Raw genomic sequence first — 27,221 nt, 5'->3', positions numbered from 1 at the left:
GCCGCCCCGGGTAGCCCGCCCCTGCCCCTGCTCTATGTGGCTGCTCTTATCTGCCCCTCTGGTGACAGCTTCCTGGGGCCACCATCTGTAAGTCACTGCGTGGGGCATTCAGAGAAACAACGACGTAACAAGAGCCCTCCCACCTCCCAGGAACTCCCAGCCAGCAGCACCCCTGGGAGCCGTCAAGGAGGGAGAGGAAACGGGGCTCTCCTGGCTCCCAGCCAAGGCCCTGCTCCAGGAGGGCAAAACCTTCCTGGCTGTTTTAGTCTTGTTTCTTTGAGCTCATGGTCCCAGTACCCTTCTTCTAACAAGGCTAACGCAAAACAGGATTTATACACCCACGCTCCTATACTCTTACGTTTGTGCTGAGACAGGAACATCCCTGTGCAACCCTTTGTTTTCGGGATCTTAGTTCCCTGACCAGGGATCGAACCTGCGCCCCCTGCATTGGAAGCACGGATTCTTAACCACTGGACCTGTGCAACCCTTAAAACAATTTTCTTTTGTTGACAGTACTGAGTCCAAAGCAAAAGGAATTAGTGACAGAAAGTAAGTAGCCCGGGAGACATACAGACCCATGGAATACAACTGAAGGTTCAAAAATGAACTCACACTCCATGGCCCACTGATTTTTGACAAAGGAGTGAAGACAGTTCAGCAAAGGTGTTGGGACAAGTATATATCCACTTGGAAAAGAGCAAAGTTGGACCCATACCTCACACCATACACAAAACTGAAAACGATCAGCTCTAAATGTAAGAGCTAAAACATAAACAACTTTTAGATGAAAACACAGGGGTAAATCTTCATACCTTGGATTAGGCAATAGTTTCTTAGCTATGACACCTAAAGCACAAACAACCAAAGAAAAAACAGACAAATTAGACATCAGCTAAATTAAAAACTTTAATGTTGTAAATGATACCATCAAGAAAGTGAAAAGATAACCCACAAAATGGGAGAACATATTTGCAAGTCATATTCTGGTAAGGGTCTGGTATCCAGAGTAGATAAGGAATCTCGCAACAGTAAAAACACAAACAACCCAATTAAAAGGTGGGCAAAAGACTTGAATAGGCATTTCTCCAAAGAAGGCACAGAAATGGCCAATAAACATATGAAAAGATGCTTGATGTTAGTCACTAGGGAAATGCAAATCACAACCACGAAGAGATGCCACTATGTACCACCAGGGTGGCTAAAATCAAAGACAAGATATGGAGAAGTCGGAACCATTCTATACCCCTGGTGGGAACGTAAAGTGGTGCAGCCACCGTGAACAACTCTGGCGATTCCTCAAAATGTTAAACACAGAGTAGCCCCATGACCTGGCAATTCCACTCCTAGGTATGTACGTTTGTGCCCAGGAGAAATGAAAACACATGCTCACACAAGCACTCGTACATGACGTTCACAGAAGCACTATTCACAATGGCCGAAAAGTGGAAACAACCCAAGTGTCTATCAGCAGATGAACAGGCAACCAAAATATGTCTCCAGAGAATGAACACTATTCAGGCAGAAGAAGGAATGAAACCCCAACGTAACATACAACACAAATGAAGCTTGAAGACACTGTGCTGAGTGAAAGAAGTGAGACACAAAAGGCCACACACCGTGAGAGTCCATGTGTATGAAATGTCCGGAGAGAAGCCCAGAGACAGAAAGCCGAGCAGAAGCTGCCAGGGACCGGGGAGCGGGGCTGAGGGTGGCTGCTGAGAGGGATGGGGTTTCTTTTGGGGGAATGAAAATGTTCTGGAATTAGTGGTGACGGTTGCATAACCTCATGAATATACTGAGAGCCACCGAGTCACACATTTTGAATTATATCTCAATTAAAAACAGTGAAGTAACCAGTTCACAGAACTTTCTCAAAGTCACTCACCCTGCCGGGAGCAACGAGGTTCTCTATGCCGACCAAGTCCCGCTGCAGCTCCATCAGCTTCTGGAGGTTCTCCAGCCGGACGAGGCTGTGCTGGAGTGTGGAGGTCACCTCCGTGATGGCCTTGAGGGCTTCTGCGTGGAGAGGTCCCTCAGTACAGGTGCCCGGGCAGGTGAGCTGGGGGTGGCATGGACGAAACCCTCCACCCACCAGTTTGTGACAGGAACTGACAATTTAAAGGTGGTTTTAATTCCAGGAACACTGTACTCAAACTCCTCACAGGACTGCTAGGGACAGCAAGTGTGGGTCCCTGCAGATGACCTGAAACTTGGACTCGTTCAGCCCAAACTGCTGACTAGCCAACGCTCACGCTCGGTAAAGAGAAAGGGCAGTCTTCATAAACAACTATTTAACGTTACGGGCAAAGCAGCGTCGCCCGCCCTCATTTTACCTGTGCTCCCCTTTTTTCACATTTCCCTTAAAATGCATGGAAATATTTCGGGCAATTTTGTCCCCTCCTTTTTGGCAAACACAAAACACTTGCTTTTAGGATGCAGAGGAAGGGCGCTGTCCACATCATACGGTCCGTTTTGCTCCCTGTACGTCAGAAAGTATCTGATCTATTCTCAGGACACCGGGAGACCCGCTGGAAGGAAGGGCTACCTACTCCTTCAGCTTGAACGTTCAGAGACAGACAGTGGTGACCGGGCCTGAGAGGCAGTGACTTCCTGCTCTACGTTTCTGCTGCAACTGGAAGTCAGTCCTATCTGAGGTCACAAGGATCAGGGTTTATTCCTTCGTCCCTCTCACCAAAGTCAGGAATGACAAAGCCCACGGACATAGAAGCTTCCCTCAGGCCACGTGGCCTCCCAGGGGTGCGGCTCAGAAGCAGACCACCGCCCCCCTCCCCTGGGCGCCGCGGGTGGAGGACGGGGTGCCCGCGGGGGCGGGGTGTTGGGCGCGCACTCACCGCGGCGGTCGGCGCGGTCCTGGTCCCCGCGGTCGGGGTCCTGGCGGTCGGGGGCGCACAGGCGGTGCAGCAGCAGCCGGTAGTGGCGCAGGCGCTGCAGCGGCTTCAGCAGGAAGGCGTTGAGCGGCAGGTAGCAGACCTTCTGCAGCTCGAAGTCCCGGCGCAGCGCCTCCAGCCTCCGCAGGCGCCTGCTGGCCGCTTCCAGCTCCGTCAGGACCTCGTGGAGCCTCTGGAAGTGGCGGGTGAGCGTCTGCGGGGCGGGGGGCGGCTGAGCAGCGTACCCCGGGCCCCGCCCGCCCCTGTCTGGTCTCCCCCTACAGCGGTCTGCCTCGGTGGGCATCACAGCGGACCCGCCGGGCTGGAGGAACGCCGCCCGGCGGCCGCGCGTGCATGTGGGCCGTAAGTTCACGCCGCGCGCCTCCGCCTCCGGGACGCGGTCACCACCCGCCCCCAAAATCGGGGGCCTGGAGGCACGGCGGGGCCTCGGGGGGCGGGGCCTCGGCGGGAAGCCTGGGGACGAGCTGGCGGCGCCCACCCCATCGGTCCCGGTCCCGCGAGAGCGCCGCCGCCCACAGCGCTGAGGCCCCAGGAGAGGCTGGGAGCGGGAGGGAGCCCAGAAGCCCCTTCTCGGGACGCGGGCTCAGCAGGAGCAGCTGCACCGGCCCGCGGCTCTGAGGGGAGCCTGGCCCGGCGGGACGCAGCCCTGGGGGAGCGCTCTTCATCCTGAGGAGAGCGTGTCGGGACGAGTGCCGGCCGGCGACGGCGGCGGCTCCCAGAGGCCCTGCCCTGAGGGGGGCGTGTCCCGAGGAAGCGCTGTCCCCGTGGAAATAACGCTCGGAGGGGAGCGCGGGCTGACCTGTATGCCGTCCTCTCGGGACGCTGAGCTTCCTGAGGGGAAAGCTGCCCTGACTTGTGCATCATTCTCGGGGAAACACTGTCCTGACCAGGAGGCTGGCGTCCACACGGCCAGCTGCTAGGTCGAGAGCCGTGCGCACACCCGCGCTACCTTTAACTGAAGCATGTTGCTGAGCAGGACGTCCCCGATTCGTCGGTGGTCGCCTGTGGCCTGGGCACTGGAAGACCCCTCCCTGGAGTGGAGACGGACAGACACGGTCAAAACCTCGCGACAGCGTGTGAGATACGCTTCGCTTGCTGCCAGGGCCATGGTGGGTCCCGGGCTCAGCAAGAATAGCACCGAGAGGCTCTGAGGGCGAGGCCACACTTGACAGAGGCAGTTGTCACATCTCAGCCATCCTCGAACTGGTGCTGACCAGGCAAAAAGGGGTCTTTTAACCTGCATCTGCCCTCTCCTCTGGAATAGGGTGAATGCAAGTGATGTTACTTATGGACTAAGGCTGTCTCGGTGACATAGTGGCCCTTGCGAATTCGCTAGGAAGCTGGGGAGCCCCCGCGCACAGGGCGGGTAACGTGGGCGGGGCTGCCTGCGGGGCGCCGGGACGCAGGGCGTTACCAGAGCGCCAGCCTGTGCTCCACCTCGCGCAGGAAGCCTCTGTGGAACTCATAGATGGGGTCGATGTTGGAGAACAGCAGGGTCGTCAGGTCCGCAGGCATGGCGTCCGCCTTGACCACAGCGCTCCGGAACCACTGCCGGGAGAGCTCAGGGTGACCAAGGGGCCTGGCCCCTGACGACACTCAGCACCGAGCCCGGAGCCCCCACGAGGACAGCTCAAGTCAGTGCCACAGCTGACCAGCCAGTTTTCACAACAGAAGAAAGCAATTCTGGGTGAAAAGCTTCAAAGGGATATATTCCCAGGTTCACAAAAAATCGGACCCAAGGGCTTCCCTGGTGGCGCAGTGGTTGAGAGTCCGCCTGCCAATGCAGGGGACAAGGGTTCGTGCCCTGGTCCGGGAAGATCCCACATGCCGCGGAGCGGCTGGGCCCGTGAGCCACAACTACTGAGCCTGTGCGTCTGGAGCCTGTGCTCTGCAACAAGAGAGGCCGCGATAGTGAGAGGCCCGCACACCGCGATGAAGAGTGGCCCCCGCTCGCCACAACTAGAGAAAGCCCTCGCGCAGAAACGAAGACCCAACACAGGCAAAAATAAATAAATAAATTAATTAATTAAAAAAAAAAATCGGACCCAATATTCTGACCTGACGTAGACATGTTTTAAGGCAGATATATTTAACAGAACATGTACACATACACACACACGCAGGTCTCACGATGGCCAAGAGCCGTTTCTCGGGGGGGGGGATCCTGTGTCTCTGGCCCAGATTTAAGAAGTATTAAGAAAATCAAAGGAACAAAGGACTTAGGTTTCATACCACGGTAATAACTTCTAAATCCTTCAGGTATGTTCGCTCTGTAGCAAGAATCTCCTTTGCTATGAAATAGGCCTCGTCCGCGGGCGCACACTGCAAGAAGTGCAGACAGTGTGAGCGTGTGTCAGCCAGCCACGTCGTCGATGGTCCTAACGCTCCATCTCTTCTGCTTAAGTTAATGCTGTCACGTGATCTTCACGTGCACGTCCTGAGAGGGTCACTTCTAAGTAAAGATATAAGCCCCGCTGTATCTCCCCCAGATGTTTTTCTCATTTTATATTATTCTTTTTGAGAAAAGAATTGCTGTTTAAACAGCAACATATAGTGAAGCTAATTACTCGTTTTGTGATGAAATTACTGTTCAGATATCACTCACAGGACTGTAGCTGCTTAACACACAGATACAGGCACACCTCAGAGATATAGCGGGTTGGGTTCCAGACCACCACAATAAAGCAAATATTGCAACGAAGTGAGTCACATGAATTTTTTTGGTTTCCCAGTGCATATAAAATTACATTTCCCCCATACTGTAGTCTATTAAGGGCACAACGGCCTTGTGTCTCCCCACCCCCTTTTTTTTTGTTGGCCATGCTGCACAGCTTGCGGGATTTTAGTTCTCTGACCAGGGGTTGAACCTGGGGCCATGGCAGTGAAAGCACCAAGTCCTAACCACTGGACCGCCAGGGAACTCCCACATTATGTCTAAAAAAACAATGTACTTACCTTAATTAAAAACTTCTTAATTGGGACTTCCCTGGTGGCGCAGTGGTTAAGAATCTGCCTGCCAATGCAGGCGACACGGGTTCGAGCCCTGGTCCAGGAAGATCCCACATGCCACGGAGCAACAAAGCCCATGAGTCACAACTACTGAGCCTGCGCTCTAGAGCCCACGAGCCACAACTACTGAGCCTGCACTCTAGAGCCTGCGAGCCACGACTACTGAAGCCCGCGCGCCTAGAACCTGTGCTCCGCAACAAGAGAAGCCACTGCGATGAGAAGCCCACGCACCCAAACAAAGAGGAGCCCCTTCTCCCCACAACTAGAGAAAGCCCACGGGCAGCAACGAAGGCTCAATGCAGCCAAGACAAAACAAAACAAAACAAACAAAACAAACTAACTGCTAAAAGTACTAACCATCATCTGAGCCCTCGGTGAGCGGCAGTGGTAACATCAAAGCTCACTGACCACAGACACCACAACAATCGTAATAATAATGGGAAAGTTTGAGGTATTGTGAGAGTCATCAAAATGTGACACAAGGTGAGCAAATACTACTGGAAAAAATGGTGCTGGCAGACTTGACACAGGGTCACCACAAACCTTCCATTTGTAGGAAAAAAAAAAAAGGCAGTATCTGCAGAGCGCAATAATACGAGGTCTGCCCATGCATGAATGTATGTGATTATAAACAGTTAAGCCTAACTCACAGGAAAGTCATTAAAATTGCCAAGCGATGTACGTTTTATCTGTGCCTGCAGTTAGAGCCCGAGGCTGGCTGACGTGGCCCAGCCCCGGGGCCCTTAAACCTGCGACAGGGCCGCTGACCATCCGCAGGGGCCACAGGCAGGTCAGCGGTGGCAAGACCCTCAGGAGCGGGAAGGGCAGTGAAGCACAGGCCTCGTGCCCGCCTGGGCCGGGGGCTGTGTCGTATCCCCGCAGGCCCCACCCCACCCTGAGCACACCTCAGATAGCTGCCTCCGCCTCGGTCAAGGTCCCGGTGCATGGCCTCTCCTCCACTCTCTCCTACCTGGCGGACACCTGGTCCTGCTCCGTCCCCGCACGCTCGCCCCGCTGCTCTTCCCCGGGCGGAGGATTTAGGGCCAACCCTCCCACGTCCACCGTGCCAACAGGCACCTGGGACGTGCCCAGGAACAGAGGTCCCTGCCCTCGAGCTGACGGCCTCCCAGGCAAGAAAGCAACAGGCAGGAAGCAACTCCAGCTACCGGGGAAGTGACCCAGCCGGGCAGCAAAGCGCACAGGACAAAGGGAGCAGGTGGGGTGGAGGCTGGCAGGACAGACGGCTGCCTCCTAGAGAGGGTGGGGCCGGGCAGCTGGGCGGTGGGGGCCAGTCCAGAGGTCAAGGATGGGGGGCTACAAGGTAGCCAAGTGGTCACCGGCAGGGTGGGAAGGCAGGGTGTTTGGGGCCTATCTGAGCACATCGTGGTGCACGGGGCCCAGGATGTGTCTGGGGGCCGGGGCTGGTCAGGAGGCGCAGGGAAGGGCGAGCCAGGCTGAGGGGTGGTGACCCTGACGGTCAGGGTCCGGGTGGGTGGAGGTGGCTAGTCGGCCGAGGGAAGGAGTGCGGCAGGGCGAGGGTCCGAGTCTGCAGGTGACCCGTTTGGGGAGGAAGGTGGGGCCGGGTTTGCACCGTGGGGTCTGAGACTTCTCCTCGGGGCCCTGGGGAGTTTAGGGTGGTCGCGGCAGCAGAGGCCGCTCCTCCTGTGTGTCCTGGAGGCCACTGCTACAGCAGCCGCCCCCTCAGCCGTGGGGACACCAAGAGGTTCCACCTGACCCTTCACAGCCTGTCCTGCTGTCCTCCCTCTGGGACTTGTGTGTGGAGCGTCCGCGGGCTGCTTCTCATGCCAGCTTTTCCCACACCACTGGCAGCCACACGGTCCCATGGCATGTCCTGGTATCCCGCCCCGGACACCTGCAGGCCACCTTTCCAAACTTCATGCTCGTCAATTCTTTCTTTCTGGGCTTTGTGCTATTAAAAAATGACTTCTTCAAATCCACTGAAAAATCACTGAGCTTGTATGCTCAGTGAGCTCTCTGGGGTCAGAGCTGCCCCAAGAGGCCCACGGTCCTGGTCTGGGAGGCTTCGGCCCTCCCTGCCCTGATCTCCCTGTGGCCAAGCGTCCTGGCTCTGGTCCGGATTGCGGACACATCGCATGCACGCTGCCAGTGAGCGTTTCCTGCCTGGGTCCCCACTGAGGCCCGAGACCAGCTCCTCTTCCCGTGGCGGGTGAAGGTGCCCAGAGAGACGCTCGGAAACAACCACGGCAACATCACTGCTGAGGGCACAGCAGGTGCCAAGGGGACTCCAGCAGCAGAGTGGGCAGCAGCAGCTCATGGGTGGCCAGCCTGGGTAGCCAGGGCCAACCCCTGATTTCCAGAGCAAAGAGCACCTCTTAGGAAACTCAGTGGAGAGAAAGCAAAACAGCTGCTGCTCTGCCAGCCATACCAGCAAGCAGACCTGTCCACAGGCCCCAGGTCAGGGCAGAGGGAGAGGCCCTGCTTTGTCCCCACAGAGCCCCAAGCCTGGTGCCCACACACAGGCAGGGAAGCAACCCCACCTTCCCTTTCAGGCCTTCCCAATACTGTACATCCCCACCAATTTCTATTAAAAAGGAGAAACAGCACAGTAAGTGGGAGACACAGGAAGGAGGAGGGATTCCAAGAAGCAAGCTGGTGCACGGGCTCCGAGGGAGGGCTGGGCAGGGCAGCCCCCCACCAGGGCAGTCCCCGCCCCACGCCCCACCAAGCTGGGCAGTCAGATGCCGACGCGGGAGCCCAAGGCCTGGCCAGCTGACACCAAGGCTCCCAGGACCTGCCAGGGGAGTCATCAGGAAACCTGCAGGTCTCCCAGCGTGCATCTGGGGGGCCGGGGCCTCGCTGGCGATGCTTCAGGCTGTGGCCTCACCAGCGAGCAGGCATGTTTCTCTGCCTGGTCCGTGGCGCTCTGCCTACCAACCTCGCTCTTTCCCCGCGAGTCCACACGCCCAGCCCCTGGGACGCACCTCCAGAACGCCTCAGCCCCCAGCCCCACGGCCTCGCCTGACCCCCAGGCCTCCTCCCAGCAAAGCGGGGAGGCTGAGGCCCCCAGGTCTCCGGGATCCAGCCCCGCACTTGGAACCTACGGGCGCCAGGAACGTGAAAGGAATGAGGAGGCCCGTCTTGGCACAGAGGGACCCCCAGCGCCCCGGAGGTGGTGGGAGGGTCTCAGGACTGGGGAACCCCCAGCCCCTGCTGCCCAGGCCCCCAGCAGCAAGCCCCCCGGGGGCGCCCACCTTGTGTCTCAGCTCCTCCTGGTCGTCCATCCTGGCTCCGCCAGCGTCGCTGAGGACGGGGCTCAGCAGGGGAGAGGAGCCCTGCTCGGCTGGGCCCAGTGGGCTCAGGCTCGGTGGGGTCTTCCGGGTGGAGGGAAGCTGAGGACTCTCCACGGAAAGGCCTGGAAGTGAACGGGCGATGGAGCGAGAGATGAAGAAGGGCAGACCCGAGGGACAGCACCTGCCACCAGGCCCATCCAGGGACATGCAGGCCTCAGTGTGACATAACGCAACGGTGAGAACAGGTGCCAAGTGAGAGCCCGCTTCCCCAGAGAACCTCCAGGGCAACTTGGCCCAGGGCTCTGGGTTCCCGGGGAAGATGCGGCCACGAGAGAGCCCACGGGGAGGAGGGTGCACACGTAAGAGGCCAAACTGAAGCTGACTTATCTGGAAAAGAACGTGTATTGTGAGGCCAAACTCATTAACCATTCACTTAAATAACTGGATCACGCTCGTCATACTGTTTTCTACTTCCTTGAATTGTTTGTTAGCAAGGATTTTATTCTGATTTCTAGAATCATACGACAAAAGTAACTCATACTTAATTTTTTCCCCTTCTGAAAATAATGTTTGCTTTTGACCAGACTGAAGCCAAAATTCTGGCCTCGTTCTATTTCATCCAACATTTTGTGATCAAGAAATTCTCTTTTCTATTTAAAAAAATCCTCAAAGGTTTATTTCTAATGTTTTTCTATGAGAGATTAGTAACTATTAAATGCCACATTTGAAAGTTCCTTTAAAGCAGAGTTTTAGAGAAGACGTTTAACTGTTCAAAAGCAATTTAAGATAGAAATTTACCTTGAGTTTATAAATGTATAGCATTTTAACACCCAAACTACCATTATCTCTGAGTATGATTATTAAGTCAGTTTACAAAACGCTAGAAGTAACACAACGGGTTTCAAAACAAGATCCTTTCACACCGTGATTGGGGACCAAATGCAGTTGCCCACGGTGACCAGTTTACAGACTCAAAACTTGGTTTATTCAGCCTAAAGCGTGAAGTGTGTAGGAGGCAGGCTGGTGCAGAGAGCTTCCTGCTGGCCGGGCTGCCACACACAAGCCCCTGCAGCCCTCCACCGTGGCCCGAGGGCGGGAGGGAGCCCTTATTTTCACATTGACAAGTTCAGAGCTCTGGGAAGCTGGGACCCCACCCAGGGCTTCTGGGGATGGGCTACCAATGCCGGATAGCAGAGCTCTCCTCTGGGATTCTCACAACCACGCAGATTTAAGACACAGAGAAACGTTCACTGACATTAGAAAACCTGGACAACGTAAAAACGTGAAATTATCGGAACGAGTTTTATTAAACTCTGCTTTTATTACACATTTAAACTAAGCTAAGCCACCTTAAAATAGCGTGACGGGAGCTGCACTGTCACTGCTGGGGGGACCAGACCGACCGAGGGCTCTGGGCTGTGCCCGAGGCACGGCTCCTTTGACTGCAGAAGAGGCTCGTTTCCAGGCTGAGCTGTTTAGGATCACACTCCAAGGTCCGCTGTGTCCTGAAGTAGCCCGGCACTGCGTAATGAGACACCTTTACACAGTGAAAATTCAGAAAAGATGTAGAAGCTACTAATAAGCTGTCTACTTATTCTTCCCAGGCATGTTGCTCAGGGTATGAGAACCAAGACGCTCACCCTCGCTGGTTCTGAGAACAGGTCCACAGGGTGACCCTCGCGTCCTCCCGCCCCGCACAGCCCCCCCGCCCGACAGAAAGCTACTAGTGCACAGTTTACCACAGAGTTCTTGCAAAACCTGACTTTATTTTTACATAGTAGAAGGTGACAGGTGAGGAGGTGGTGTTAGCTCTGAAGCCTCCTGTGACAAGGCTGCAGACAGGCCTAGCCGGGGTGGGCTCGGGGGCTGACAAATGGGCTGACGAACGGGAGACCAAAGCCCAGCAAGTGACCCCCTCGGGACAAACAGCTTGTCTGGAATAAACTGTTTTGGTTCTAGGGAGGTTAAAGGCCATCATTTGATATTATCCTTGTAGACAAGGCTGCCCTCACATCTGCAGGTTCCACATTTAAAGACTCCATCAACGAGGACAGAATATATCGGGGGTGCGGGGAAACGTTCCAGGAAGGCCCCAAAAGCAATACTTGAATTTGCCGCTCTGGCAGCTATTTATACAGCATCTTACACTGTATTTACAACTATTCACGGAGCATTTACACTGGATTAGGTGTTGTACCTAATGCAGAGATGACTTAAAGTATCCGGGAGCATGTGGGTGGGTTGTATGCAAATACGACGCCATCTCACATAAGACTTTCCTGTCCGGGGTTCTGCTATCTGTGGGGTCCTGGAACCAATCCCCCGTGAATACCAAGGGACAACTGTACTTATTATTTCACAAAACTTGTCAACTCACAATTTAGTGACTTGATTAAAAAGCACCACAAACAGACATTAAACATTTGTTTTTATTAAATCTGTCAGCCGCATCAAAACATAATACATCATACCTTCATCAAATTCTCTCCACACAGACGCTACTGGATGAAGCGAATAAACCTGCGAGGAGCTGTTTTCAAGCAAGCGGCAGTAAACGAGGCTGCGGGAGTGTGCGGGCCGCTGCCTGTTGTGATGCCAGTGACGCGCGGGCCCTACGCCCAGAGCGCGCCCGTGGGGCCGTGGCTCTGCCGGCCACTTCCAGGAGCGGCCGGGGCGCGTGAAGGCTGCTCTGGACCATGTGGTGGCGTGACAGGCTCTGACCTTAGAAAGCCCTGTCCACGTGCACAACCTGTATTAAAATACACACCAACAGGCAGATCGCTGAAGCATTTTTAAGATGCTAAATGTCAGGTTTTAGGTGCCACAGAGTATGTGTAGCCTTAACTGACATGGTGAAGAATCTTAAATGTTTGTAAACCCAGACCTCTGCGTCCAAGGTCCTCCACTGTCACACAGCCAGGAGGAGTCCGTGTTGCTCTGAGTCACAGGACCCGCTCACACGTGGGTGGTACTCTACTGCCCCACCGTGGCACCGAGAACCACCGAATCCTTGCAGACGAGACAGGTTTGGAAACGCTTCCAAAAGGAAATGCTTTGGGATGCGTGGACAGCTCTTCGTTTCTGCTGTCCACCCAGAGTTCACAGGCAGCCTCTGCTCTCAAAGGTGCAAAGTTCGACCGTCTTCAAAAAAACACTGAAAGGTAAAACTTTCGTTTCAGTCAGTCAGCAGTGAGCCACCCTGGGAGATGATTTTCTTTGTGGCATTCTTTATTTCCAAACATTTCTAAATATCCATCTTATAATTTTTGACATTGTTTTGAGAAGCGCAGTACTGTGCTTTGTGTTACCTCCTTATCGTCTGACCAGGTGATGAAAGAGAAACATCACTTTCAGACAGGAAGCTCAGCTACTTTTATTTCATACCTTTAAATTCTCTTCTTCAAAACTCTGTAAGAAAATAAACAATTTTGAAACTTTTTGCCTTATAGCGGAGCAAGAGTCAGCTCCAGTTTGGAAAATTCAAGGTCAAGTGTGAAGGTTAACATGATGGAGAGAGTGTAAGATCTAGAAGCTCCCTCTACGGCTGGAACAGTGATCACTAATCCCATAAGAAAAGGGAAAAGCTGATTTTTCCAAAGAACCCAGGTAAGCATGACCCTGATGAGTTGCAGGAAAGCACATCTGGCTCCACTTCTGAACTAGGATGTCACGAGTCTCTCTTATAGGAAATATGGTTCATAAAAGTAGGAGGTAAAAAAGTGGCTACTCCGAGGGGTCCAAGGTCCAGCTCACCCCTTCTTCCTGCTGTGTGTTCGTCTGTCTCCCAGGGCTGTGACGGCTCAGTCTGGAAGTGGCTGTGGTCACCTGAGACTCAGGGGGTGACGTCTACACGCATGGCGCACCCAGGGGCATTTTCCCGAGTCTTCTCTTCTGTTTCCTTCTAAGCAAACAAGACTCCTTCCTTGTTGAGAAAAACGGGGGCGCCAACCTACAACTCATTCACACTCTGGATCATTTGTCCGGATGACGCCCGCCAGGTGTGGGGTCTCCTCTGCGTGACACATGTAGGTGGTCCAGGGTGCACATCCTTTTTCTAATAAATGACACATTTTGTCTAAAGTTTGAGAAGCTGAGACTTAAGGATCTTCTGAACTATTGGAGCGACGGAGGCAAGGGCCCCAAAACAAACTATTCAAGTAAACTAGGAAGTGTGGAGGTGACGTGCGTTAGGAAGGAGGTGTGACCTGAGTGAACGTTCTGGAAAGTAAAGGCCACACAACTTTCACCCTCCTAACTGGTCACCCCGTGCACCCACTGGGTTCATCACGGAGGTGTCGCCACCTCATCCCCGCGGGGGTGACGGCAGTGGGGGGCGTCAGTGAGGGATGGGCCGGTGTGATGGGGGAAGAAATGGAGACCCCAGTGATCCACTGTTCTCTGCTCTACGGGGGGGTCCCCCAGGGAGTTCATGCCAACAGGAGCCTTTCTAGACGCTGCCAGCCACCTCCCGTCCCCATCACACTGGGCGCCGGGTGCCTCGAGACCCCAGAGGGAGCCTGGCCCCCGCCCCGAGGGGCCTGCGCTGCCCCGAGCACCCCGTCCTCAGCTGGCTTGCTGCAGCCGCTGCGCAGGAGTGGGGCAGCCCCGAGGCCTGAGAGGGGCTGAAGAGGCGGACAGCTCCGTGGACGCAGCAGAAGCTCGCGGCAGCCGAGGGGGTCCAGGAGGAAAGGCCAGTTCAGAATCTGAGCAGCTGCCACACTTCGGGCCAGGGGTTTTATCAGGCGGGGTCTAGCTGACTGCGGGGAAAAGGCAATAAAACGGTCTCATCTTCAGAGTGAAGGAGCCAAACAGCACGTGTTCTGTGCGCTGTAAGCCCACGGACCGTGCAGGCCAACCCAGAGCTGCCAACAGTGTTGCTCTCAGCTGGCACCTTGGAGGCTTGTGCGGGCCCACAGCCAGCAGGCCACCGGCTCTCCTACATCCCCCTATGCACACTGACCACAGGGGCCACGACAAGCCCGAGTGGGGCCGCTGAGAAAAGCAAGGCGCTTCCCCGACTGGCCTTCCATAGGGGCATTGCCACCCACAGCCGGCATGAGACAGTCTGTGGGTGTCATGGGGCCAACTGCCTATGAAGGCAGATTTCGGTGGTGATATGAAAAGATACAGGGCTGTTTCAGGGGTTCACCTGACACATGAGATAACCTTCCATGGGTATAAATCAAAACTGTACGCAAGTAGAGGGAAAGGAAGCTAAAAACGCCATCAAAATCCATAGCAAATATTCCCTTATTTTATTGAGTAAACAAAGAGTTCTGAATTAGTACATATCTGCAAATTTATAAACGGGAAATAAACTTTCAAGAACCACAAACCAGCAACGTCAATGTGTCTTTAAAGAATGAATGAGTTCGGATTTACAGGGAAATGCCATCCCCTTTTCTCCTCATTCCCGGGGACACAGATACGTTCACGTAAAAGACAGCATCCAGGGTCACGGCGGGCAGGGCGCCACATGGAGAGACAGTCCCACAGCGGCCCCTGCGCTCCGGCCAGCTGGGACCAGCTCTGTCGCTTCAGGACAGGGGCCGGGGCGCAATCCCACGAGTGACTCCGGGGCCTTGAGAGCAGACACTGAAATGCCCAACTTCAGGTGCCTGAGAGAACGTCAGCATGTTCATCTACGAAGTAACTGTTCTAAGAATGGATCTCTTTCTGGTGCTCCCTGAACCGGGAGGGAACAGCATACCCTGAAGACGCACAACTGGCATCCCTTGTCACACACACATAGGGTCGTGGCCCGTGTGCGCCACAGGACCGGAAGCACAGCACACCTGGTGCTCAGCCACTCCTCCAGGTAGCAGGTGAGAAGGTGCCTGCGGTGAAAACCACAACACACACGGCACCAGAGCAATTAAAGGACTTTGCAAAGTGACGATCTTGGGGATGGTGAAAGTTCTCCGTGTTCAACTTTTTTGTGCGGTTTTTATTGCCCATCCCTCCATCATCACTACCATTTTAAAAACGTGTGTTAACTGGAGAAAGGAATCCTACTCTAACCCCGCGCTGAGAGAATTCCTGTGTGATGTGAAAAGGCCCACACAGGACGCGCCGTTACCTGCTTTAGTGCCGTCAACCTGACTAACGTGAGGCTGTGCTGTTGTTAGACTCTGGAAACTGAAAGACGATCACAGACTTGACAGCTAGTAAACATAAACAGTCCACGTAAGCGGAGTGCGTCACACCAGGGGACTCGGTGGGGACGGTGGGCACCGCCTCTGGGCTGCGGTGACGGTGCCGGGCTCCCCCGCGGGCGGAGCAAAGCGCATTGCGGCGCGCGCTCTCAGCGGCTGGCGCCGGCGTGAGAAGGGCTGCTCCCAAGCCTGTGGGTCCCACGCCAGTCTGCACGTTCATCCTGTAATCCAGGTCTACGGGGCCACCCTTCCAAGGTGGGGCCACCGCATAACATGTTTTCCAAAGAAAAGGCAATCACGATGAACAGCCTTCAGCAAACCCAGCAAAGGCCCGCTGCTGGCCTCACTCAGAACCATTCTGGATATTTTAATGCTTCCTATAAACCAGCTCTTACTAGACAGAACACGACAGTGCCACTGCTTGAGCTACAAGCAGAAAGACCGGACCTGTAGGATCTATCCTTCAGGCTCACTTTCCCGGTTGCTGAGGGGTCCCCTCCGGGAGGGGGCTCCTCCCAGTGGAGTGAAGGGGAAGGAGGGCTGTGGGCAGAGTCCAAAGAAGCCACAACTGATATTAAAGAAACGGTTTCGGTGTAAAAGGAAAGCTGTAAAAGTAAACACATCGTGAACACTCTGGAAAAGGAAAGTTGTTCAAAATTTTTCCAAATCTGACCAAAGAGCTAACCCTGAATCTGAAAATAACACCTTCACCAGCAGTGTCCACAGAGCGTCTGGGATGCTGGGCTCGTTCTAGAGCCACGCTGCCCATGCGTGGAACAGGGGGTCAGGGGTCGGGGTCAGCCGTCAGTGCAGCTGCAGGTCCAGCCTCCAGGGCTGCAGGGCCTGAGGGGCAGACTGACGACAGCCCAGGCCGCTCGGCTTCCCTGCGAGTCACCGGCACAAATGGGAAAGAGGAAGAGGAGACAGATGGGCTATCTCGGCCTTGAGCAGCACGCGGACCGGGTCTGGATCCCGATTTGAGCAAACCAGACGTCGGCCAGCACTTTGTCCACCTTGTGGGGTGACATCTGCGTGGGGCCAGTGAGGAGGCGCCTTCTGTTTCAGAGACACATGAGCGCTGAGGAAGGTGGTCAGCGCATCAGGCCCGCTTTATAGGAGGGGGGCAACACCCGGGGGGACATGGTGGCGGGGGCACAGGACGGCCCTGCCCAACAGGCTTGGGCTTCACTGATACACTTCCTTCCGCTTCTGCATATCCTGAAAACTGTCTAAACAAAAGCTAGAAAATTATCCCCAGAAAAAGAAGTTTCTTTGAAGAAACGAGACAAAACCTTTAACAGGAAGGCCCAGTAAAAGACATGTGAGAACAGGACTTATTCAGATTCTTCGACATGGGACGACGACCACCCCCCCTCCCCACCGCTGCCCCGCATCCTGCAGCCCCGGCTGCTCCGCTGGCTCAGACCTTCTGCCCAGACACCAGGACAGGCTGCTTTAAAGACAAAAGGACACTCTGTTAGTTCGGAGCGTCGGCGGGCACAGTCAGGAGACAACAACCACCCAAGGACAGAGGCAGCCGTTGTGTCAACTAAGATTTAGGAAAAGCGTTGGATGGACAGCATCTGTATCGGCTCCTTGCCACACACACCCACGGTGCATCTTTTCAGTGACACAAAATGTCCCAGACGTGCCATCCTCACCAGTGACGTCAGTCACGGTCACACAGTCTCTCCACAGACGCCGGCCAGTCAGCACCAGTGCAGACAGACCCATGACCTGGGAGGTGCGGGGGCGGTGGGTGTGAACGTCCCAGGACCGGAGCCACGAGGGACCTGGCGCGGCGGTAAGGCAGCTGCGAGGATGGAAAGTACCGGCCCATTAGGCTGAAGCCCCTGCTGGTACCTGACTGACACCATCAACACCATCGACACCATCTATGGACGGCGACCGAGCCTGCAGGGAAGCCCCGGCATCTCCACGCGGCCGCCGGGAATGGGGTCCACACACACGGCGAGGATGGGACTTTCAGGAAGAAAACTAACCTTTAAACACGGCGCTGCTCCACCAGGTGAGACCGGGAAGGAAGCACAAGACCCAGTCCATGGACTCGGTGACAAATTCAGCCCTCAAGGGGGCCGGCCATGCAGCCTGTGCTGAGCGCTGGCCCGTCTGTGGGGTGTGGAGCGCAGTGCCCCCAGGGGCACAGCCACCTTGGCCTGTCTGCACACATGACCTTGCCCATGGCCTCTGGACGGATGCGTGCGGATGGGGTCTATCAGAATCAGCCAGCAGCTGTGTCGGGTGCACACCTGACCGGAGGAGACACCATTGCTACAAAAGGCTAAGCCCCCTGCAGCTTGGGGAGGCCCCGGGTGCCCAGTCCCCACAGGGAACAAGCCCCCGTCGGCCCCAAGGAAACGGCTGGCCGGCTCGAGCTAACGCCATGCCTCTTGGGCCGGTTGGTGTGTCTGGTTCTGCCTTCCCTGCAACCGAGTACGTGGCGTCCCCCAAGGAAGGTGGAAAGGACACAGTCCCGCTTACACCGCAGGTTAAACCAACGCCTCTCCAAGCACGGTCCCTGGATCCTAAGTCATGGACGCAACCAAGCCTCGGGCACTGAGCCGCCCTGGGCAGTCCCAGACCACAGCACAAGGAGGCCGCAGCCCCCGCTGCCCTCCCCAGGATTTGCGTCCTGTGGGGCCTAGTCAAGATTTCGTGCAGTCAAATCCGACAAAACCTCCATCATAATTAATCATGGGTCGCACACCTCACCTTAAAAAGCAGCAACAGGCATAAGGCATACATTCCATTAAAGGTCAACATGAATCAGAACCGTGTAACGTTCAAAACACATAGCACCACTTTAGCTGAATCAAAGCAAATGCCAGAAGAATAAAGCTGCAAAGGCTAAATGATCAGCCCCAAAGGATGGGCTGGAGATACTCATCCATTTTAAACCTGCTGCACAGCTTTTAACACCGCTCCAAGCTCAAGTTTTAATTTTTTGGCATTCCAAACAGAACAATCAATCAGAGAATTAGGGGGAAAAAAGAATATCTAGCCATGACCACAAATCACTTTCTGTATCGAAAGCCGACAATCTGAGCCCTCACCCCCCGAGCAGGTGAGGGTCACCCAGGAGGGAAGCCGGGAACGGTCAGGACAGGTTTTCATCGACCTGCTCTCCAGGAGTCAAATTCTTTATGTTACTCTGCAGATCGAAAAGGACTCTCTCTCCCCTTGTCTGAGCAAAGGGGTTACCGAAGAAGAGGCTCACATCTAGGGGGGCCTCAGCCTCGGAGCCCCACGAGTCTGTGTCGGAGCCGCTCGGGTCCTCAGCTGTCATGGGCGGGCAGCTGAGCTGCTCTAACTGGTCGACGATGTCTGAGAAATGGAAGGCCGAGCTGGCCTCGGAGCGGACCGAGCAGGCGGGGAAGTTGGCCATGGAGCTGGCCTCGGACTGGGCGGCAGAGCCGGGCGTGTGCGCGGACAGGCTGCCGGGCAGCGGCGCATTGCTGAGGGAGCTGGTCTCGGACCGGTGGAGCCGGAGCGAGCTGGCGGCGGACGGGCTGAGCAGGCGCTGCATCAGGCTGGCCTGCGCCTTCACCTCCAGCAGCTCCGAGGTGTTGGCTGGGTGCGCGTCGCCAAGGCTGCCCTCCTCCTCGGACTCAAAGCCGCGCGCCCCACTCCCACAGGCCGGCTCTGGGGAGGACCCCTCCGGGCTGGACGGAGCAGACCCCAGGCGGCCACACAGCAGGGCCTGCGGGCGCAGTCTGCCAAAGGGGAAAGGAAAGGCCTCAGAGCCTTCGGCAAAGAAGGAGATGTCTGCCAGGCTGCCATCTCTGAACTCCTCGAATGCCGGCAGCTGGGCGCTTGTCAATGTGAAAACAGGGCCCCCCTGGAGGCTCTGCCGGCCACACGGGGGCCCCTCCCTGGAAGGGGAGGGGCCCACAGTCAAGGCACCCTCACCATGGCCACTGTGACCCGCACGCTCCCTGCTGGCCCCACCTGCCTCTAGGCCTAGGGCAGCGCGACTCAGCCCCTCAGTACTGCTGGGGCCACAGCTCCACACGCCCGGACCCAACCCGACACCTTGGCAAGGCTGGAATGCAGGCGGCCCGGGGGGCGGGGCCGCGGCCACGCCACTCCTCTCTGCAGCTGGCCACCTGGCGCTGGGAGCCCGGGGCCCCGTCGGGGAGCCGCTGCTGTCCTTGGAACCGAGCAGGCCCACGGAGGCTGGAGGGGAGGCGGGGCCCGAACAGAAGGAGGCACTTGTTGAAGACGGGGACGCGGGAGTCCTCGTGCCCTCGGTGAACAAGACGCTCTGGGGATCAAATCAGGAGAAGAGAAAAAGGAACACGTGAAATGAGCCATTACTGCTGGGAAGTCGCAAAGCTAACTGGGCCCAGATGAGCACAGCCGCACCCACACATTTCTGTCACAACTTCTACAAAGGAGGGCAGCAGGTCAGACCTTTCCTGTTAGAACTGAAGATCTGTAAATGCAGACAGGATTTCAAACGGACCCAGGATCTAGTTAGGTCCCTTGTAAGTCCACTTTTTTCTCTGCGTTAGGCATGACCTGTCTACAAGAAAGGCCATTTCCACCACTGAAGGCCCTGAGTCTCCCTGGCACCCAGGTCACCCTGAAGTTGCCTGGGGCTGTCTTTGGGCATCATTGTTCCCCTGGGGCTGGGCGGCTGGAGGAGGGGTGAGCTGCCCCACTCGGCTACCCAGGCGCCCTCCCCCGCCCTGCCAGGGGTCACCAGGGGACAAAAGGCATCAGTGCATCCACACACCGCCCGGGCAGCAAGGGCCAGGTCCGCACACGGAGCTCCTTGCCGACGCCGTGCACAGGAGCCCCGGGCATCTCGGAGGTGCAGGAGTGGCCCTGCGTATGAGCAGGAAGAGGCTCACAAGCGGGGCGCGGGGTGCTGGGAGGGGCAGTGGCCCCACCGTGCTGCTCGCCACGCCGGGCGCCTGCGCTGTGTCCTGGCTCACGGTCCCACACGCAGGGACACGGGGCAGCCCTTCCCACTCACATGTCACCGAGACACAGCCGTGTCACACCAGCACTCACAACATCACAAGGGGGCGGCCAGACCAAAGCAGAAGAAACAGCAGCAGCAGCAGCACAGCGACCACCCCTTCAGAGACAAAGCGGCAGCTCTCGATCCGTAAGATTAATCTCTTTTTGTGTGTCTACCACGTGGCCTTTTCCTAATCATCAACCATATTCCATATTCTCTGTGACTTACAAGACAGCATCAGAGAACTGAAAGCTTAAAGGTAACTTTTAGACTACTCACAAATTTGCACTTTGTTAAAGAAACAAACATAAGTTCTTTTAATTTCAGTTGATTTAACAAGGAATTCCAAAATAGAAAACATACCTAGAAGAGTTAAAGAACGTTGTAATTTAAAAGACCCGATTAAAAAGAAATTTAGGACACACGAGCTTTAATATATGAGGTTCAAGTGTAGCTTCTAGAAATACTATAACAGTATAAATGACAAAACTGTCAACGCAAATCAACTTTGTGCAGCAATTAAAATGTATAAATATGAAACTATACAGCTGCACACAGAAAGTTATGAAATAACAGTACATGAAAAGAGCAAGATTCTCTGTAAAAATATACTTGCATGTGGCAGTCAACACGCAAATGTGAACACAGGGAGAGATAGTGGAGAAGCAGACCTGAAACACAGAGTCATCGACGTCCCAGCCTCACAACACAGAACTCTCACGTCTGGGACACTGTGGCCAAACGTCTCCTGTGAGTGTTTGTGTGCACCTGTGTGTACCTGTTTTAATATAGCTGTGATCATGTCAAACACACAGGCATACACATTTGTTTCCTGCTTTTCACCCTTAAGACAACAGTAAAAGATCCACTCAGTGAACACGGCTTCACTAAGCAAATCACCTCCCTAAGCTGGCATTTAACCTCACTTTGCACTTTTATAGAAGTAGTATTTCTCAGTTGTTTTCCTGACAACAAAAAGCACTGTGTCCACTGCACAAAGAGAAGAAAACATACATAGAGAGAAGCACAAAGAGAAGATAAAAACTGCCTGGATCCAATCGCTCAGAGATCCTGTTTGACGCGGTGCATACACTTCTCTTTTTAAATCAAAATGAGGACATGACCCAGGCTGCTTTGCACCCTGCTACTTTCACGTACTGATATTTTCTGGGCGCGTCCTGCTCATGCACTATTCTCCCGAAACGAGAGTTTTAAAGGCTCTTGAGTAGCGCCTCATGTGGACACGCCCAGAACTGCCAGTGACTCACCCGGCACAGACGGTGGTCGCTAGGATTTCTCGAATGACAAACAACACTGTCACACATCTCAATGCACAGAGCTTTCTCTTCACTCAGGACTCCTTTCTGCCAACAGGGTCCCAGGATTGGAATTTCCACACAAATGACAAAGCTCATTTTAGGACTCTTGTTACAACATTGCCAGATTATTTCCCCAAAGAGGACAGGTGATTATACCGTGTACGCTTTACGCAGAAGGACTGACCTGCCTTGGCAAGTTGGCATTTAGGGCGCAGAGAGACATCCGGGTCTTGCTGTGCTTTCTGCAAACAGAGAACAGGCTGTGAGCCCCCAGCCCTCCTCGCCTGACCCCTGTTTCTAAAGCAGCACATGTTGTGCCGCGAGAAGGACTCGCCTAAAAATGTGGCCAAGCCTCTGTTAACATGCCATGAGGCACCTAACTAGAAACGGCAGGATAAAAGAAAACAAGCATTCAAACAAAAAATACACGTTCAGAAGAGGTGAAATTAGCCCCTTCACACTGAAGGAAAAGTTCCACGTGCAAAGAAACAACATGAATTTTCAGATTCAAGGTTTACCATGCTATGTAAAAACATTACATCTAAGCTAAGCGATACAGACTAGAACCAACAAGCATTATCTGTATCTTTACACAATAACTGTAAATAACTGTAAAATACAAACCTATTACCATTAAAATAAATAAAAGAAACAGAACTCAAGTGCCAAAATACAAGTTTACATATTGAGTGATTTTTATTCAAATACAGGTTAAAGTATTTAAAACGTTAATCTTAAAAGCCCACACTTTTCATCATGAAGATGAGAAAATTTACCTTTCATATGGAATCCTCTTCATCCCACCATCTTTGACATAATCCACTAGTTGCTTCTGAGTTCTTCCACTGTGAAAAAAAATCAGATTTTAAAGAAAAGAATAAACAGTAATTCACAGCATTAATTTTTCACAAAAGCAAAGGAAAAGTAAGACTTGCCCATCCTCTCTCGTAAGTTTACACATACATTTAAAAATTATACTTTGCAACAAGCATAACCAGTTTTCTAAACAGTTTTTATGAAGCCTATTTTTCCCACTATTTTATTTGATATGCTTTCTCCAGTTTTACAATAGCTGCAGTCTGTGTGTAGTTCTCTGGAACATTCACACCACCTTCTTCTTGGCTGAGGCTGTTCGGGTTCTCAGTCCCACAGACAAGGCCAAGACCTGCCTGGCACAGCTGCCCCACCTGTATCTGAAGGAGGAACCTCTGCTGAAGAGGATGGCTCTAGCTCTGGGCTTCGGCTGATCAGAAAGTCTGAAAAAGGTGTGATACTCTACACACGTCTTCCAAAAGTTCTTACACGCGTCCCTACTCCCCAGCACGAATTCCAGGGTGTCCTGGTAAGGCCCCTGGGAACAAAAGACAAAGGTTCGAGTTACTATATCAAGAATAAAATTTAGGAAGGCAAAAGCCTACTCCAAAGTTAAAGATTAGGACGTTTTCTTCCTCAGAGTTGTATACAAAGACTTCTGGTTCCATTTACATTTAAGAGAAGAAAAACACAAGGTATATATTCATTGTAGAAACATCAGGAAAACGTGGTCATCTACAATTACACGACTGCTAACATTCTGAAGTTTATCTCTGTAACCTTTTCCCACTTAGGAAACTAAGGCATCTTTCCAGGCTGGCTGACGCATTTATCTATTATCACCCAATCATTCTCCTGGGGGTTTTTCTGGGATGTTTCAGATGCCCAGGACACACAAGGTTTTCAGGCTCACAAACATCACCATGAAGAAACTACTGCGTTGTCTCTAATGGCTATTCCTTAGGATAAATTCCTAGAAATGGTATATTAAGCTCAGAAACAATGCACATTTTTGAACCTTATGATATATTATTACCAAATTACTTTCCAGAAAGAGTATAATACTTTGACTCCTATGTTTAATCTTAAAAATCTAAGGCTTATGGATATAAAACATAACCTTGCCAGGTGCAGAGATAGAGACACAGTCCGGAACTTTGAAATATCATGCTATTCCAAAGAAGAGTTGCTTTGGAATATAAAGCAGTAATCCTCTTCTTTCCCTGTCCTTTCAGAATAACTGCCAGAAACTTTTTTTTTTTTTTTTACTTACAGAGGAAAAAAAAAGCAGCCTTTTACTTGTATTTTGTACATGTTTTTGGCATTCCTTATACTTCTCTCTCATCCACAGAAGAAATATCTGAGTAAAAAACAATTAAGCTATCTGTTCATACTTTCTACCAAACACACTTATACGTCGCACATGACCCTGGGGTTTGACAAAAGCTAATCAAGTGCCTTTGAAAAGCTTAGGTGAAGCCTCTCCTCCAGATTGGCCCAGAGCTCTGATCTCCTGGAGTGTGTCTAAGCTGACAGCCTCCTAAGCTTCAATCCCACAGCGGCTCAGCTAACCTACATTTTATTTCCTAACTTCCTTTGTACAGTAGACATGTAACAACGTGGACATCTTTGAATAGTCTGACGTACTGGATTTTTCCAACTATCAGACTGTACAGACATTTACTTTTTCCCCTTTTTACTAATTTCAGTAAATTTATATTTAATTATTACCTTACTGACTCACAATCTCAAAAGAAAGGAACATTTATTTTCTGAAAATCAAGTCTACTTCAATTAGAGCTACTAAAGGGTCAATTTCTTTTTTTTTTTTTTTTTTTTTTGTGGTATGTGGGCCTCTCACTGTTGTGGCCCCTCCCGTTGCGGAGCACGGGCTCCGGACGCACAGGCTCAACGGCCATGGCTCACGGGCCCAGCCGCTCCGCGGCATGTGGGATCCTCCCAGACCGGGGCACGAACCCGTGTCCCCTGCATTGGCAGGCGGACTCTCAACCACTGCGCCACCAGGGAAGCCCAAAGGGTCAATTTCTGAATCAAAGACACACGAGAATATTGGGAACGCCCCTCTCTTCATTCTGGACAGAAGCTCCAACACTGATTTGCTGTGGAGCTTCTTCAGATCACAGCTAAACACTCTGTATTTCAGCTTTATTACCCAAAGAAGGACTGGCTGTAATAGACCAACAGTTCTCAGCAGCCCTGGGAGTTTGTCGCACGTGCACTCTCTCAGGCCAACCCCACAGCTGAGTCTCGGGGTGGGGCCGCCCCCGGGGATGCCGATATGCCCCCTAGGTGAGAAGTGCTGGGCAGGTCACCCCTAAGCCCGTCCCTAGTCCTGAATCCTGTCCTTAAATTCTTATGTGAGTTATGCTGAAACGATATATAAAGTAATTAAAGGGACTTCCCTGGTGGTGCAGTGGTTAAGAATCCTCCTGCCAGTGCAGGGGACACGGGTTCGAGCCCTGGTCTAGGAAGATCCCACGTGCTGCAGAGCAACGAAGCCCGTGCACCACAACTACTGAGCCTGCGCTCTAGGGCCTGCGAGCCACAACTACTAAGCCTGCGTGCCACAACTACTGCAGCCCACGTGCCCTAGAGCCCGTGCTCTGCAACAAGAGAAGCCACCTCAATAAGAAGCCCGTGCACCGCAACTTAAGAGTAGCCCCTGCTCGCCGCAACTAGAGAAAGCCCACGTGCAGCAACAAAGACCCAACGCAGCCAAAATTAAATAAATAAATTTTAAAAAGGAGTAATTAAAAACTCAGTATGCTAGCAGGGTAAATTCTCTTATAATTTAAAAAGTTTTCAAAATAATACTTACATGGACCTCTGGGTGGAGTTTGATAAGAAACCTTTTCCTCTTGAAGCTGAGCTTTCGGAGCCTGGACCAGTTGAAAGTGTTGATCTTGGTGCTGCTCTGAAATTCAGGAGACAGACGTTCGTTGAGGAACACATCTGTAACCTAGACGCACGCACATGATTTCTCATGAAACAGAGAAGGTTTAAGTCACATCCTTGCCAGAAAGCACAGCAAGCCCCTGATATTTTATGTTCGGAATGACTGAATTAAAATGTCAATACTAAACATACTAATCTCTCTGTTTTAGGAAGAAAACTTTATTTCTTTGATAAAGCTTTATTACAACCTCTTTTTTTCAGTGCTAACAGTGAACATTTTTGAAGCCCCCCTACTGCGAGGACGGTGGCTGGGAGGGGCCTGGTGGTGGCGGAGCGGGTCTGGAGCGGAGCTGGGTTTCTCACTGAAGGGAAGAGGGAAGGATGGAGGGATCCCAGGGGTGCCGGATGGGACCCGGACCCAAGGCTGAACCCCCGACTCTCCAGAGTGGGCACACTGGGCAAGGACCTCAGCTTCTAAACAATTTTGTCCACTAAGGAGACCAGGGCCCTTTGCTCTTCCAGGGTGGGGCAGGCAAAGAACAAAGGAACCTGTACCATCTTATTGTGTAAGAAAGTAAACAAGTGCTCAAAAAATGACGGGGAAATGTCAAAAGGACACAGGAGGGACTTCCTTCCCTAGTGGTCCAGTGGTTAGGACTGCACTTTCCAATGCAGGGGGTGCGGGTTCGATCTCTGGTTGGGGAGCTAAGATCCCAAATGCCTCGCAGCCAAAAGACCAAAGCATAAAACAGAAGCAATATTGTAACAAGTTCAATAAAGACTTTAAAAATGGTCTACATCAAAAAAATCTAACAAAAAAGAAAAGGGCACAGGAGCCACCTGAAGGGACTCCCTGATGTGGGCCAATTTAAAGATCAAAACAAATAATGACAACAGATCAAGTATCAGATTATAACCCGAATTATAACTTGAGTGATAGTACGATTATAATGCAAACCCATGAGTCCACAGTGACGTAAAGACAAAAAACAAACGAGGAGAAAACCCTTCCTTCTAGGATCATGAAGAATGGAATTTAAAAAGCTGCCTTTGGCAATCATCAGGGAAGTTTACAGTCTTCAAGTATCTCTCCACAAAATGCTTACTAATTACAAAGGATAAAAAGTCACTTTGCAGCAAAGAAGCCTGTCAAACGCCTTCCAACCAAGTGATGGATACTGGCACCACCGGCAGTGGGACAGACAGGCACCGGGGGCCACCTCACGGCTGGACCAGGCACACTCTCGCTTCTGGGATTCACCCGCCCAAGAAGCTTAACTAGGGTCTGATCGTCAGCAGGTGCTGGGAGGCCCATGTTACAAAAGGACTGGCCTCGAACCTTCCAAAGCATCAAGGTCGGGAGAATCAAGGAGAGAAGGAAGAGAGTTCCAGACTGAAGAGGCCAGAGCGGGATCCTGACTGGGCAGAGCGCTTGACCTTAGAAGGGATCTTCTGAAGCCAACGAGACTGGGGCAACTGGTGGAAGCCGGATGCCGTCTCTGGGGAAGGAGCACCTTCTACTGTTCTCATATCCTTTCTATAACCTTGAAACGTTTCCAGAATTAAAATGTTAAATGTACTGAAACACTTTTCTGGCATTTTCTTTTCTATTCTTGACTCTCATGACCATTTACTCTTTTCTACAAATTCAAGATGGGGGGTGGCAAGGTGAAGAATGTTTTCCCTTCAGAGATACTAAAACAAACAAACAAACAACAACAAAAAAAACCCCACAACAACTTAAGCAATTAAAGAGGAAGGAGGCACTGAAACATGCACGACACGGACAAACTCTGAGACGGGAAAGCTGTCAGGCACAAAGGCCATTTACAGGAGTG

General features: G+C 52.8%; 1 protein-coding gene across 3 annotated transcripts in view; it reads right to left on the bottom strand.

Annotated features, from left to right (window-relative positions):
* FARP2 (FERM, ARH/RhoGEF and pleckstrin domain protein 2) overlaps nt 1-27,221 on the bottom strand; it is a 97,661-nt gene that overhangs the window by 8,846 nt on the left and 61,594 nt on the right. For 2 of the 3 annotated variants that reach the window (XR_014016537.1, XM_081242750.1), the window contains exons 9-19: nt 25,307-25,447; nt 22,842-23,005; nt 22,431-22,499; nt 21,839-21,896; nt 19,399-19,630; nt 9,152-9,312; nt 5,142-5,231; nt 4,324-4,457; nt 3,859-3,940; nt 2,853-3,102; nt 1,886-2,016 (exon numbers count right to left, since the gene is read on the bottom strand). Coding sequence is in view for 2 of the 3 variants with exons in the window: in XM_081242750.1 (XP_081098876.1) it covers nt 1,886-2,016; nt 2,853-3,102; nt 3,859-3,940; nt 4,324-4,457; nt 5,142-5,231; nt 9,152-9,312; nt 19,399-19,630; nt 21,839-21,896; nt 22,431-22,499; nt 22,842-23,005; nt 25,307-25,447 (1,512 nt within the window). In the remaining variant the exon portion in view is untranslated. The remainder of the gene's footprint in view (nt 1-1,885; nt 2,017-2,852; nt 3,103-3,858; nt 3,941-4,323; nt 4,458-5,141; nt 5,232-9,151; nt 9,313-19,398; nt 19,631-21,838; nt 21,897-22,430; nt 22,500-22,841; nt 23,006-25,306; nt 25,448-27,221) is intronic. The other variant, XM_081242751.1, reaches the window with a different exon arrangement.

Source organism: Mesoplodon bidens (assembly GCF_964165515.1).
Source record: "Mesoplodon bidens genome assembly, chromosome: 8".
Lineage (NCBI taxonomy): Eukaryota > Metazoa > Chordata > Mammalia > Artiodactyla > Ziphiidae > Mesoplodon > Mesoplodon bidens.
This window is presented reverse-complemented; position numbering and strand designations above follow the sequence as displayed.